Consider the following 13,269-nt stretch of genomic DNA (forward strand, 5'->3'; position numbering starts at 1 on the left):
CACTAAACCATATTCCTGGCCCTCTTTTCAGGGCACAATTCATCCTTCTCCTCGGTCAGGATGTTTTCTGTTTCTTCCTGCAGGTGACATTGTGAGGTACAGATGCCTTCCTGGCTTTACACTGATTGGAAACGAAATCCTGACCTGCAAACTGGGCACTCACCTGCAGTTTGAAGGCCCTCCACCCACCTGTGAAGGTACAGCCTGGCACCCACTGGCACCCAAAGCTTTCCTGCCCAGGGATGGCTGCCATGGGCTCAGGGCTTGCTAAGGGACGTAGCAAGCGGGGTGGCAGCTGGAAGAGGTTTCCTTGCAAATGCTGCAGCAGAGGGGTCAATTTTCTGGCCTCTGGGGTCCTGATGCTGGAAAATGATGGGGCAGGGTGCTGCCCTGCCTGCCTCGTGGCACTGGACCATGCAGCTCCACTGGGTTCAGCTGGCAGCAGCTCAGTAATGATGAGGGATGTGCTGGGTGACTCGCTGCAGCAGCTCCCTGATAAATGATAGGGAACTTCCTCTGCTTCCTGCTGGGGGATCTGTGGGCTCTCAGCACCATATGGAAGGGCTCTGCTTCTTTTTGGTGCTGCCAAATTACCCCCCACAGCCTGAAGGCAGGAAAGCACTTTGAGCTCGGACTTGCTGAAGTGGGACTGACTGAAGCCGTGCTGATGGAGCTTTGCCACGCTTTGTGTCTGGCTGCCTCCGTGAAGTCATTAAAGCAGTCACCCAAACGTCCTTACCCGGGGTGGGGGGAGGAATTGTGCCTGACAGTTTGCCAGTGAGACGTGAGCAGCCGAAGCAGGGCAGAGCAGGCTGCAGCCCAGCCCTCCTCCTGCGAGGAGCAGCCTCTGCTGGTGCTGCAGAATGTCTGACGTGGGAGAGAAACGAGTGCTTGGGGCACGCTGCATTGTGCACCTTGCTGCTGCTCAGGAGGGATCCCAGGGATGTTTCCATGCTACCGTGTTACCTTATTTATCCTCTGGGTTCCTGCTGCTACTTCTGTTTGCTCCAACTGTGATTATTTCATCTCCTTCATTCCCTCCTATCTGAACATTTTTACCATATAATGGGATATTTTTTCTGTAGCTTTATTCTCTCTGAAATAGCGTGACTGAAGGAGAGAAAGGGAGGTCATTCAATTATTTGCTGATGGTTGTTAGCCCGGGGGTAAAGGGACTCCTTAAATTACATCTGGCCACCAATTTACAGAGGTCAAAAAATCACTGATAGGATTAAGGATTTGGAAAGAATACAGTGTTCTTTCTGGATAGTTCTGGCTGTTTTCTATTAATACAAGTGCAATGTTTGCACTGGGTTTTAGAGACAATTATGGATAAAGTAAGATCCCTTTCTTTTTATGCTTTCTGCTCACTTTGTGTGTTAGCCTCCTCTCCTGGGGTGCAGTTGCCAGCCTTTTCATTTAGGGCTTTCAGCTGCATTGCTGTGTCCAGAATTCCTCTGACTGGGGGCTCCAGTGGTGAGAGAAATGAATTAGAGTGCTTCTGTCCTTGCTGACAACTCAATGAGTGCCTTGGGATAAGTCCATCGTTCCCCACTTTATTCTGCCCCAAGTTTCCAGGGGCTTCCAAAAGAACACTTTGCAATTTGAGGGCAGTCGTTTGGTTGCGGTGCCATTCATTTTGAAAAGCGTGTGAAATGGTGCAGAGGCTGTTGAATTGTTTTGTATTCTTGATTTTTGCCCCTTCCTTTCAATTTGATGTTCATTTTCTGCGGTCTCTCCTCGTTCCCTGCAGTGCCCTGCCCCATGAACGCCGTGATGACAGACTCCACCGGTGTGATCCTCAGCCAGAGCTTCCTGGGAAGTTACCCTCACTTCCAGACCTGTTCTTGGGTGGTCAAGGTGGAGCCTGGCTACAACATCTCCCTTACCATCGAGTACTTCCTCAGTGAGAAGCAATATGATGAGTTTGAGATCTTTGATGGTAAGAGATTCACCAGTTTGACTTGCATGGCATCTGAGGGGAAAGGGAAGAGGTAGCAGAGCTGTTAGCTGTGAATGCCATCCTTAAAGCCTGTGCAGACCAGGTATTGTGTAGGCCTGGACAGACTGCCAAGGAATGTGTCAGCATTCCTAAAGACAGAGCTGTGCAGCCAAATGCAGAATAGAGGTGCTCTGCTGAAGCCCTTGTGTTCGCCTGGAGCAGAAGCCAGGTCTTGCTACAGCCACCAGGGCTTTCTTTGCTGTCGGTTTTCTGGGAGCCAGGTGTATTCGTTGGAGCTCACGCTCACAAAACAAGCACTGAGCACGAGCTCATAGTGAAATGGAAGCTCACACGGTGCTATTCCAAAGCACACCTGTTTCTTCTTGCAGAAAGGCACTCTGGCACATAGGGCCCATGGTGATGCTTTCTGTGTGCCAGCCCTGGCTGTTACACGCTCCTCCTTCCTTCCAGGTCCCTCTGGCCACAGCCCACTGCTCTTGTCGCTCAGTGGGAACTACTCTGCCCCTCTGACTGTTACCAGCAGCGGGAACAAAGTCTATCTCCGTTGGTCCTCTGATCATGCCTACAACAGGAAAGGCTTCAAAATCCGCTACTCCGGTGAGTGCCTGGCAGGGGCTGCATGGCTGTGCCAACAGCCCGGTCATCCCTTCAGCTACAGATCTCCACAAAACTGCTGCAGAGGGGCAGAGGCCATCTGTGACCACAGAAAGGTGCCAAAGCTTGCGGGAAGGCACACAAATTCTTGTTCTGAGGCTTGGGAAAGCAGCTCCACCACCAGCAAAACCCAGCGGCTCTGTCTGGGCTTCCTACTCTTAGCAGTCAGAACCAGAATGTATAACCACAGACAGCTTGGTTTTGGATGAATGAAACCCACCCACTGCAGTTCAGTCAAATCCCTGTTACAAAATTATTGTGTCTCTGTAAAGATGAGACCATTTTGAGATGTTTGAAATGTAACTTGTGCTCAGAGCTTCCTGCTGCGTGGGGACACTCAGGTGTCACTTACTGAGTTACAAACTTGTAGAAAATGGTATCAAAAGCCTCGTGCCCTGCTCAGGCATTGTGCACTTTTCTTACAGGAGCAGAACCAGGGATTCCTGGTTGCTCATTCAGCACAAAACTGCTGCTGCCTGTCGAGTGCTTGCTGAGAATTCCTTAAAGTGAATTACTATTTTTTGGACCTTAGCAGATCTTAATTAATGGAAGTTATAAAACTGGGTTGAGAACTTGCCAGCGTGTCATAAATAAGTTATGACTTTACTCAGTAAATGAATTAAGTAATATTTAATTATCAGAAATTACTTTTTATTTCTAGAGCTGAGCGAAACGCAGATAGTAGCTCTGCACTCTTTCCCCCTTTGCCTTTGTCTTTATCTATCCCTGGTTCTGCTTCTTGTACAGCCTCAGGTTATGGTCAGCAGCCGAAGCCAGGACAGCCCAAGAACAGGAAAGGAATTTGTCACGCTGCAGCCCGCACGCTGATTTCTGTACCTCCCTTTCCCCTTCTTGCAGCTCCTTACTGCAGCCTCCCGCAGCCTCCAGCCCATGGACTGATCCTCAGCCAGACGGGGCTGCAGCCCGGCTCCACGGTTCGCTTTGGCTGCGACAGCGGCTACCGGCTGGTGGGACACAGCACTGCCACCTGCAGCCAGCACCCACAGGGCTACTTCCAGTGGAACGAAGCGACCCCGCTGTGCCAAGGTGAGAGCGAGAGGCTGCGTCCTTCCGAGGAGCTGGCAGTCCTGGGAAGGGCTGAGTAAAATGGGTACAAATGAAAGGCTGTTGTAGTTGCCCTGGTTCCCCGCTGAGGCTTTGAGCTGCGTGGAGGCAGTGAGAGGTGATCCTCTTATGTGCGAGTCCTTGGGAGCAGATGAGCAAGGAAGGAAGGGAGTTAGCTGCTGAGGAGCAGGGGGTCGTTCGTTGTCTGCGCTGGGGCAGGCGAGAGAAAGTCCATGTGTGCAGAACCTTCAGCGTTTGAATTCTCAGTAAAGGCACAGCCAAGCTTCAGTTAAGGACAGGAGGAGAATGTGGAAAGGAGGGAAGTAGTGTGAGTCCTGCTGGGATTTGGTGCTCCTTTAGCGTTTCTGGAAATCCCCTCTCAGCTCTGTGTGTGTCCGTGGGGGATGAGAGGTCCTGGGATTCAAATGGTGCCCAGTTTCTGTTGGCTTCATGTGAGATTCAGGCATGCCATTGTTCTTTCCACATCACCTCCTAATTAGCCGTAATCATTATGACATATCATACTTAGCACATGGCTCCTTCCAGGCATGGGAGAGAGGGCAGGGCAGGGCAGCGTGCCTGGAGGTTTGCATTTGCACTATTTCCTCTCTTCATGCACACTTTCTGATTGCACCTTCTTCAGAATCCACCAATCATCCCTGTGTTGATAAGGTGACCGTCTTTATTCAGATGAAACCTTTCAATGTCTTTGAACATTCATCCAAATTCCAAGGGAACTGAACACAGGGGATTAATATTGCATTGACTTCCCTGGAAACTAGCCAGAGAACAGAGACAGCATAGGCAAAATCCCATTGCACTGTCTGCATCATCACCCAGCCCGAGCCTTAAGGAAAATTAAGCAGGATTATTTAGCTTGGGGGGTTCCAAAGAGCCTTGAAAATTCCCTTCTGCTTAGGAATATGGTTTCGTGGGCATGATGGCGATGGGTCAGTGGTTGGATTTGATGATCATAGTGGTCTTTTCCAACCTTTCTGATTCTATGAACCGCTCAGTCCCTTCTGGAGGCACACAGCTTGTGTGCAGTCCTGCCTCATAAGGGATGCTCTGCAACAGGGGTGCTTAATGGAGCCTTTTCAAGGCTGTATTTGTGTAAAGGTGGTTGGAAAACAGTGAACCAATCCTCTGTCACCAAAACACGGCGCTGTTGGCGGGGGAGAGCTGGGGAAATGGGCACAGGCTCTGGTGATGATTTAACTGCAGCAGTAGCTGGGCTGGGGCTGCTGAGCGGCACCACGAGCCAGGCATGCACAGGGCTGTCATGGCAACTGTGCCTGCAAACCCTCAGCCCAGCACAAGGAATCTCTCTGATGCACCAGCTCCTTTTTTTAAGGAAAATCACATAATGAAGAACAGTGGTAATGCTGCCGAGCACTCGCTGTCCTGGTGTGCTGGAGTGCCACCTGAGCCTCCTTCAGTTCCGAAGCCTGTATTTACCTCTGGGAGCTGCACGAGGGTGGATTTCAGACACAGAGACAGAAGGGGATGGACAGAGAGAGGATGTGAGATGTTGGGAGCATGTTGCATAGAGGGGTGGGAGCAGAACGCTCCTCGGAGCTCACGCAGGTTCTCTCTGTGACCCCATTGGGAAAGTCACCTCCTTTCTCTGCTCTGTTCCCATCAGGGATCTCAACAACATCCCATGGGTACCGAATGCCCTGAGCTGGGAGTGGGAGGTGGGCGAGCAGCAGCAAACAGAGCCATAGGAGAATTCATGGCAGTGCAGCTCCCCCTGGCTCCCAGCAGCTGAGAGTGGGGTTGGCACAGCTCTCCATGCTCAGGTCAGCTGCAGAAAATCCAGCACTTCTTTTTTTGCATTGCTCCCAAAGCCAACTGGCAACCTTTTGTTTTGGGCTCTGCTCAATTTCTCATCCTTTCTGGTGGCCAGAACAAAATGGCAGAGATTTGGGAACTCGATCAGCAGCACAGCATAAATTGCTCACACAGTCAGCTGTGTCAGGAGGAGGAGAACCGGGGTCCCCATAAACACATGGTCTAGTTAACAAATAACATTTCCCATAGCTTCCTCCTGCCAGCACATAATCCTCTTCCCCTTCCCCGTCCCCTCTGAATAATCTTTACTACATGCTCTGTCCTTGCTGACATTTATGGAAGCAGCAGAGAATATTCTACAGGGAGCAATCTTGCGTTGGCACAATGGAGGAGAACACAAGATGATCTAATATGCCTTTTCTGTCTCTGCTGTCTATTTTTAAGCTGCTTTGTTTTTGGATTCCCAGCTGCAGATTTGCTTTCATAGCCTCTGTCCCTTTTCCTAGCACATTTTCTTCCTGCATACTGAGCTTTTGTACCTCTGCACCCCATAAGCGCTCCTTTTTCCCCGGATCTCACTCTCAGTGGGTCTCTGCTGGCCAAATGTTGATTGTGCTTTCCCCTGGAACAGCTTCTGCCTTTAATCTCTGCTTTTTGTAGATTTCAATGTCCAGAATTTGAGCTTCAGAAACGCTCTTTGGAGCAGGATTATCGCCACCCCAGAACCAAAGCTGGACTGTGCCAGTAACGAGTTCCCCATCGCTCCTTCTGCTCAAAGATGGCAGGTTGCAGAGAAGGATGGCACTGCCATCAGGTGCAGCAGAGTTTGCAATCCTAATTAGCTCTTCCTGACCAGCACATCTTCATGTTGTAGCCTGACCATCTGCAGGAGGAGAGAGTTACTTTTTTTGTTATTTCTGATGGCCTAATGAACATTTTGGTTAACTGTCTCTGGCCCAGAAGTTCCGTATCATTGCTAACTAACTACTAGCAGTGCTGCTGCCTTTGGGATCTCTCTCTCCAGCCCCTGGGAGCAGCAGAGAATTGAGCCAGAGAGAGGAGGAAGCTTTGCAGGGCACAATGGCAAGGGAAGGGCTCAGCTTTCTTCCATCCTCTTGGATAGGATGCAGCATCAAAAGGCATAGCAAGAGAACTGCAGGGTGGAAGTGGAAGGGTGGGACTTCCCAGGCCTCCTCTTCTTTTGCCTTAGAATGAAATTGGTATTCAGCGTGGCTGCTTGTCTAGACACCCAGCCTTGTGAAGAGATTCGCTGAGCTCCTTAGCTCGATGAAGTGACATACGTGTGATTATCATTTCAACCAGGGATATGCCTGATCATGCTAATACCAGCCTGCTGAATTACTCACACCTATTAGCAACACCAGTGTCTGTGAGGTGCTGTGTAATTGTGCTCCAGGCTGGGGCTCCGACCGACTCGTGGAGTAGTGGTGGGATAAAAACGTCCTGGACCTTGAGTGGTGGAGAGCTCCAGTGTTGTGCTGATGCTATACATGAGAATGTTGGTTCCTCCTTTCAGTGTTCAGTGGGGTCCACATCACCAGGAGGTCACTTGATGATTTCCTAGCTCCTGTTTATTTGCAGGGGGAATAATAGGAAGGTCAGCATAGAGCTCAGGAGACATAGGCTCAGCTTCCAGTTCATGCATTTGCTGGATGGATGCAGCTCAGGTTTGATTTCTCAGCTCTTATCAACACTGGAAGAGTCAGATTTGAATGACAGATTCCCAGTGCTGCTTTTCTCAGCATTAGGAAAGAGGGCAGCAGGGTTTGCAGCAACTTGTGAAACTCTTGCAGCATAACTGAGTGCGATTCCAGCCTGTCTGTGTCTGGCTGGTGCTTGCATTGCTGGGACCTGCCTGGTCCAATGCTGCCCAGCTCCTCCCAAGTGCTGCTGTCCTGCACAGCCATTTGGCATTGTGCCTCTTTGTCAGTTTTCCTCCTGAATTTCCCCCTCCACCTTCTCAGCCACGATGCTAAATTTATCCCTCCTTCTGGCACTACATAATTATAGAATTTGCTGCCTACTGCAATCCAGAAGTGCAGTTAGAAAAGGGTTTTGGGTTGCCGCTGCTGTGGGATGTAAATACAAACCATTATTGCTATCTAATCCTTTATCTCTGTGTGGAAACTTTCGAATACTGTGTTGATGCATTTTGTGTTATGGATATTATAGAGCATGAGCCAGTCTCTTCCAGCAGATGCTGGTACTGAGTGCTGGCTTTGCTGTTACCTCACCCCTAGAAAAGAGCTGAAAATCTGATCCTCTGTGGAAGTGGGCATTCAGTGCAGCTTTGGGATTCAACGGAGTGCTGGAGCTTTCACAAACAGGAGAGCCTGAGATCAGGCTTTCGGCTCACTTACAGATATCTGTGATAACACTGAGAGCTGCCTGATTGCTCAGCTGGGTTCTGCTCTCCTCCTTCCCAGCTCTCTCCTGCGGAGTTCCCAGAGCCCCAAAGAACGGCGTCGTCTTTGGCAAGGAATACACAGTGGGGACAAAAGCTGTGTACCACTGTGACCAAGGCTTCCAGCTGGCTCCTGGTGAGCCACACAGCACCGAGTGCCTGCAGGAAGGGCAGTGGAGCAACGGCAACCAACCCCCACCCTGTGTGGGTGAGTACCATGAGCACCATCAGCCTGCTCCAGCAGGGGCAGCTCTGCCTCTCAGGTACAACATCAGTCCACAAGGATCCTCAGCCTGTGTAACTCGTGCCTCTGGAGCTTCATTTTCCCACCTGTGAAATGGAGATGTCGATGCTACCCCCTGTTTAAAAGGCCATCCTGAGGTACCCCAAAGCACCCTTTAAACAGCTTTGTCTCGTTTCTTTCCCTGGCTTCCAGCTGTCACCTGTCCCGATATCAGCAGCATTGCTGTGGAGCACGGCCGGTGGCGCCTGACCTACGAGATCCAGTACCACTACAACGCCCAGCTGATGCTCATCTGTGACCCTGGCTACTACTACACAGGGCAGCGCGTCATCAGGTGCCAGGCCAACGGGAAGTGGAGCATCGGCGAGCCCATGCCAACCTGCAAAAGTAAGAACAGAGCTCAGCCGTGCCAGGGACCGGTCAGCTGCACCGGGCGTCTCACGAGGATCACGCTTCCTGATGGCCATGGGACAGGGCTGCGAGCTCTGCTGTTAGTGTGCAAACACAGCCCTGGGTGCTCTTGGCAGCACCTGAGGGGGTAGCTGCAGAACTGTGCTGCTAAAGGAGAGTTTGGGAGCAGGGAGAGGTCATCTGTTGGTCTGATTCTCGGTTTAATTTAAACACTTTTCCAAGAACTCAAGCACATTAGCTCATCTGTCACTGTCGGGTCCCAGCAGCTTAGCTGTCACCAGTGCCAGATGCTCTGAAGTTTGCTTTTAAGAAAGAAAATAAAAAATTCTGATTCAAAACCTAACCTCTTCCAATTTGATGTAAATGCCAAGTTTATGAGGGTAACAGAGTCACCTGTAAATCAAAAGCATTCCTGGCAAACAAGCAACTCTCAGTCGTTCTGACATGACTTCAGTGCTTTGGACCTCCTCTTTTGTCAGAGGTGGAGTTTTTCTTCTTCTGAGTGCAGATAGAGGCAGCAAGATTTCTCCTTCAGAATGGCAGCTCTCCTTTCCCTCCTGGCTCTCTTTGTTTCTGGAGATGCAACTGCCAGCTCCAGTGACAGATGTAGTTTTACCCCCGCTAGCTCTTCAGCCAGATCCAGGAGCGTGAGCCTGACCCCATTTTATTTCTCCTGTGTTATTGCCACATAAATTCCAATGACAGGAACTTGGCAGTGCACTAAGGTCAGAGGAACCCAGCGTGAGGCTCTGTTTTCTTGCTGAGTGTGAAAGCTCCCAGAGGATTTGCAGATCTTTAAGGCAGGTGAAATAAAGAGCTGAACTTTGTGTCTGGAGCTGCATCTCCAAGGGCTCCCAGCTCAGCTCCAGCTGTGCCAGAGGAGGTGGCTCCCGGGCTCTCATCTGGGTGTCCTCTCTGGGTCAGGTCTGGAGACTGCAGCCCTATCCTGGAAGTCTCTGCCAGGAGCACAGAGGTCTCCAAGCTCTGGTTTGAAATCCCACATTAATCTTACGCCATTTTGTGGGTTTTTTGAAAGTCATTGCTTCCCAGCTGCATCTGGAGATGGCTTAATAATGGAAACATCTCTGTATGAAGAACTTCCTTTGTGAAAAAGGCTGGCTTCTTTCCAGCCAGTCTTACCTTTCCTGCTCGACTCATGTCTTGAAGCATGAACATTAGCAGTGCTCATGTGTCAGCTCACACAACGTGACCAAACCGTTGTTGTTCCGCATGTAACTGTTTAATACTCATTTCTGCCTTCAGTAATGGCTTGTGATGATGAGAGTCGCATTTCTGTTAAAACAAAATGAAGTACACATATAAATTTCCTCTTACTGTGCTCTGGGATCCTTTTCAGTTATCTCCTGTGGAGACCTGCCCACGCCTCCCAATGGGAACAAGATCGGCACGCTGACCAGCTATGGGGCCACTGCCATCTTCTCCTGCAACACTGGCTACACCCTGGTGGGCTCCCGTGTGCGCGAGTGCATGGCCAACGGGCTGTGGAGCGGGGCTGACGTGAGGTGCCTGGGTACGTGGTGGTGCTGAGGGAGCCCTGGTGGCGTGTCGGGAGGGAGCAGGGGTTTAAAGGCTGATAGGAGAAAGAGCCCGAGCGAGGACCGAGCGCATTGGGGTTGTCAGTAGATGTAAGAAGGAAGCGGGCTTTGATTCCGTACCGCTTAGCAGCTGTGAGATGTTTTGAGATCGGAGAGGAGAGCTTTATTAAAAATGATCTGTTGTTTCTGCTGCCGCTCCGGTTTGATTTATGACTGCAGATCCACCCAGACAGGTCGGCGTGCTCCGGCTCTGGGCGGGAGCTCTGACTGCTTCCCCTGTGTCCCTCCTGCAGCCGGGCACTGCGGCGTTCCCAGCCCCATCGTCAACGGGCAGATCAACGGTGAGAACTACAACTACCGTGGCAGTGTGGTGTATCAGTGCCAGCCCGGCTTCCGTCTGATCGGGATGTCTGTGCGCATCTGCCAGCAGGACCACCGCTGGTCCGGGAAGACGCCTGTCTGTGTGCGTAAGTATGTTGTCAGGTATTTTAGCCCTGGCTGTGGTCAGAGGATGAGAAAACACGCAGAGGCTGTTGTTGAGTTGACAGCAATGAAGAGCTGGAGCGGGGGGACCTGCTTTCACTGTCAGTCCTGGCTTTTCAGTGGTGGCCCTCGTAGAGATCATCTGGTCCAACCCTTCTTCCAAAGCAGGCTCCCTCAGCTGAGAAACAGTGGTCCCCCATACTGTTGCTCCTCTGGGAGGAGAGTTCAGCTTTGTTTCAGAAATGCTCCTCATTCACAGAGTGCTGTCAGGCTGACAGCACCAGCTGAATGCCTCCCCTCCGCGCAGAGCAGTCCTTCCCGTTCAGCCCGTGTTGATGGCAGCTCTGCAGTCCATAGCAGTGCTCTCCATAACAGAACAGCCATCTCTGGCACTGATACCGTGTGCTCAGAGGCCAGATAACAGAGATGACATTGGGAGATCAGGAGAAACACAGTCAGGTTTCCAAAAGGACCAATGCTTGGAAGTGAGCCTGGTATTTCTCCAGGCAGTCCAAAGATGAAGTTGGTTCCAGCTGTCCTGCTGGGAACAAATCTGGAGTGGCAGGTCCTGTAGGCAGCCACCCTTGGTTTGGGAAGGAGCAACCTGTGGGCTTTCAGGTTGCTTTGCTTATTTTTCCGCTTCCCAAATCATTTCAAACCCGGGCTGTTCAAGATTGCTTTGCATGCACACAGCGAGTGCACAGTGCATGAACATCTGTGGGGTTTGCACAGGACAGAGCTGAGGAACGGCAGCAGTGGTGACACGGCAGTTCTGACTGCTTTGCTTCTCCATTCTACTGTATAAATTCCACTTTATCTTGAGGTTTTTCACACACATTTCCAGTAGATGAGCACAGGTGAAGGGGGGCTTTCTGAGGAGGGTTCATCAGGGTGTGGGGAGGTTGGAGGCAGACATGGCACCCACCAAGCACACTGCTGCTCTCACCTTCCTTATGAGACCCATGCTCTGTGCCAGAGAAGGTCAGCTTCTCTCTTCCTCTGATGCACATTCATGAGTCACCTTGCACAACCTTCTCATTTATCTTTCCAGTAAATAAGCTAATTAAGGAAGTCTCTAGAGCTCTGGTTGTTAATAAGTTTAAGCATCTTCTTATCGCTGGACAGTGCAATCCATTTCATATCACGATTCTCCAGGTGTTTACTTCCCACCTCTGATGTCTGGGTTAGGGCTTTGTGTGCTGAGGCACAACAGTACCAGCAAGATACGAGGTAAGGACGACCTGCAAATCAATGAATATGCAGATGACAGCCTAAAAGTAAGAAACAGACTCAAGCTGTAAAGTCTGCCCAAGGCTCCTAACACTGTTCATGTCTAGGATTCCTCCTGGGGCTTTTAGGATAAGAACTATTGGGAAGGCCTCTGGTTCTTTAGGCAGGCGTGAATTATTCCGGTGTCTGAGGATGCTCAGCTGAAAAAGTTGAAATTCACTTTTGCCTGCCAAGTACACACGCAGTAACCTTGGGCCAGGCAATCACACTGATAGAGGTCCTCCTGCTGTCAGGCAGATTTATGGAAACGGAGCATTTTTTAAGCATCCATTTCCTTGCATCATCTTGTTTCTTTCAGGAGGGACCAAACCCTTCAGAACAAAGCTTGTCTGCGTCTGTCTTCTGGTACTGATCCATCCCTCACCGCTGGGCTCATTTGCACGCAGTTCCTTTGTTCAGTGCTGCTTTGTGCTGCCTTCCCACTCTGGCACCTGAAAGCCCAGCAAGCTTTTGTGGAGAGCCCTGCAAAGGTGTCCCAGACAGAAACGGGCCTTGAAGTTCTTACACTACATTAAGCCTTATGGATAACATAAATTTAATGTCATTAAAGCAGACCACTCTTGAGCTCTGAAATGAGATGGATTGAGGCTTTATCACCTTCAGAATAAGCTCAGGGTACTTCGTGTTACCACATTATCATTTCCCACTGTCCTGATATTTTCCCTTTAAACTTGCTGCAGTTGCTTGCTCTATGTGAACTGGTCTTTTTGATCCATGCCAACTGGAGGGAGCCTTTTTTTTTTTTTCTGGGAAAGAATCCATCAGCTATTTCAAAACGTGCATAATTGTATTCAGAAGTCCCTCAGAGAATCTGACATCTGCTTCCTGTAGCACTGAAATGCTGTCTTGCTTCATATTTTTTAAACCTGTACCTGTCACCAGCTTGCATAAGGAATAAATTCCTATCCCTGTGGTACAGTCCAGCCCTGGCAGTAAGATGTGTTATGGATCTTTTGTGGGAATTTCATCTTCCCCTGTAGCTTCTGGCTTTGGCAGCCATACAGCTGAGTGCTGGACTTCTACTGCTGGGCCATAACCCAGTTTCAGCGTGACAATAATCAATATCATTTCGTCCTCAGCTGTCAGAAGATGTCACATTCCTTAAGCAGCCAAAAACCTCTGTATGGAGCATCCTGACATTTCCTTTGCACGGTGGGGTTTGCTGCTGTGCCCAAAGCAAAGGTCTCCCAGGTTGCTCCCTCCCTCCCAGCCCCACCTCTGCCAGCAGAGCGGCCCAGGTGGAAGTGCTTTCAACTTCAGCATTGCAGGTGCTGGATGCTGCTGGGCTCCTGCTGCTCTGCTCTCTGTGCCTTCCCCACCTGATGCTTCCCCTGGGATGTGCTGGAGCAGCTCAGGGCTGCCCTGGGCTTTGCATCAGCCACAG

General features: G+C 50.5%; 1 protein-coding gene across 2 annotated transcripts in view; it reads left to right on the forward strand.

The window, feature by feature from the left end:
• CSMD2 (CUB and Sushi multiple domains 2) overlaps positions 1 to 13,269 on the forward strand; it is a 229,936-nt gene that overhangs the window by 189,816 nt on the left and 26,851 nt on the right. For both annotated transcript variants that reach the window (XM_048969227.1, XM_048969228.1), the window contains 8 exons: positions 84 to 197; positions 1,754 to 1,942; positions 2,414 to 2,560; positions 3,476 to 3,664; positions 7,924 to 8,109; positions 8,338 to 8,532; positions 9,914 to 10,087; positions 10,406 to 10,579. In XM_048969227.1, coding sequence (XP_048825184.1) covers positions 84 to 197; positions 1,754 to 1,942; positions 2,414 to 2,560; positions 3,476 to 3,664; positions 7,924 to 8,109; positions 8,338 to 8,532; positions 9,914 to 10,087; positions 10,406 to 10,579 — 1,368 coding nt within the window. The remainder of the gene's footprint in view (positions 1 to 83; positions 198 to 1,753; positions 1,943 to 2,413; positions 2,561 to 3,475; positions 3,665 to 7,923; positions 8,110 to 8,337; positions 8,533 to 9,913; positions 10,088 to 10,405; positions 10,580 to 13,269) is intronic.

The sequence above is a fragment of the Lagopus muta genome, chromosome 23 (assembly GCF_023343835.1).
Source record: "Lagopus muta isolate bLagMut1 chromosome 23, bLagMut1 primary, whole genome shotgun sequence".
NCBI lineage: Eukaryota > Metazoa > Chordata > Aves > Galliformes > Phasianidae > Lagopus > Lagopus muta.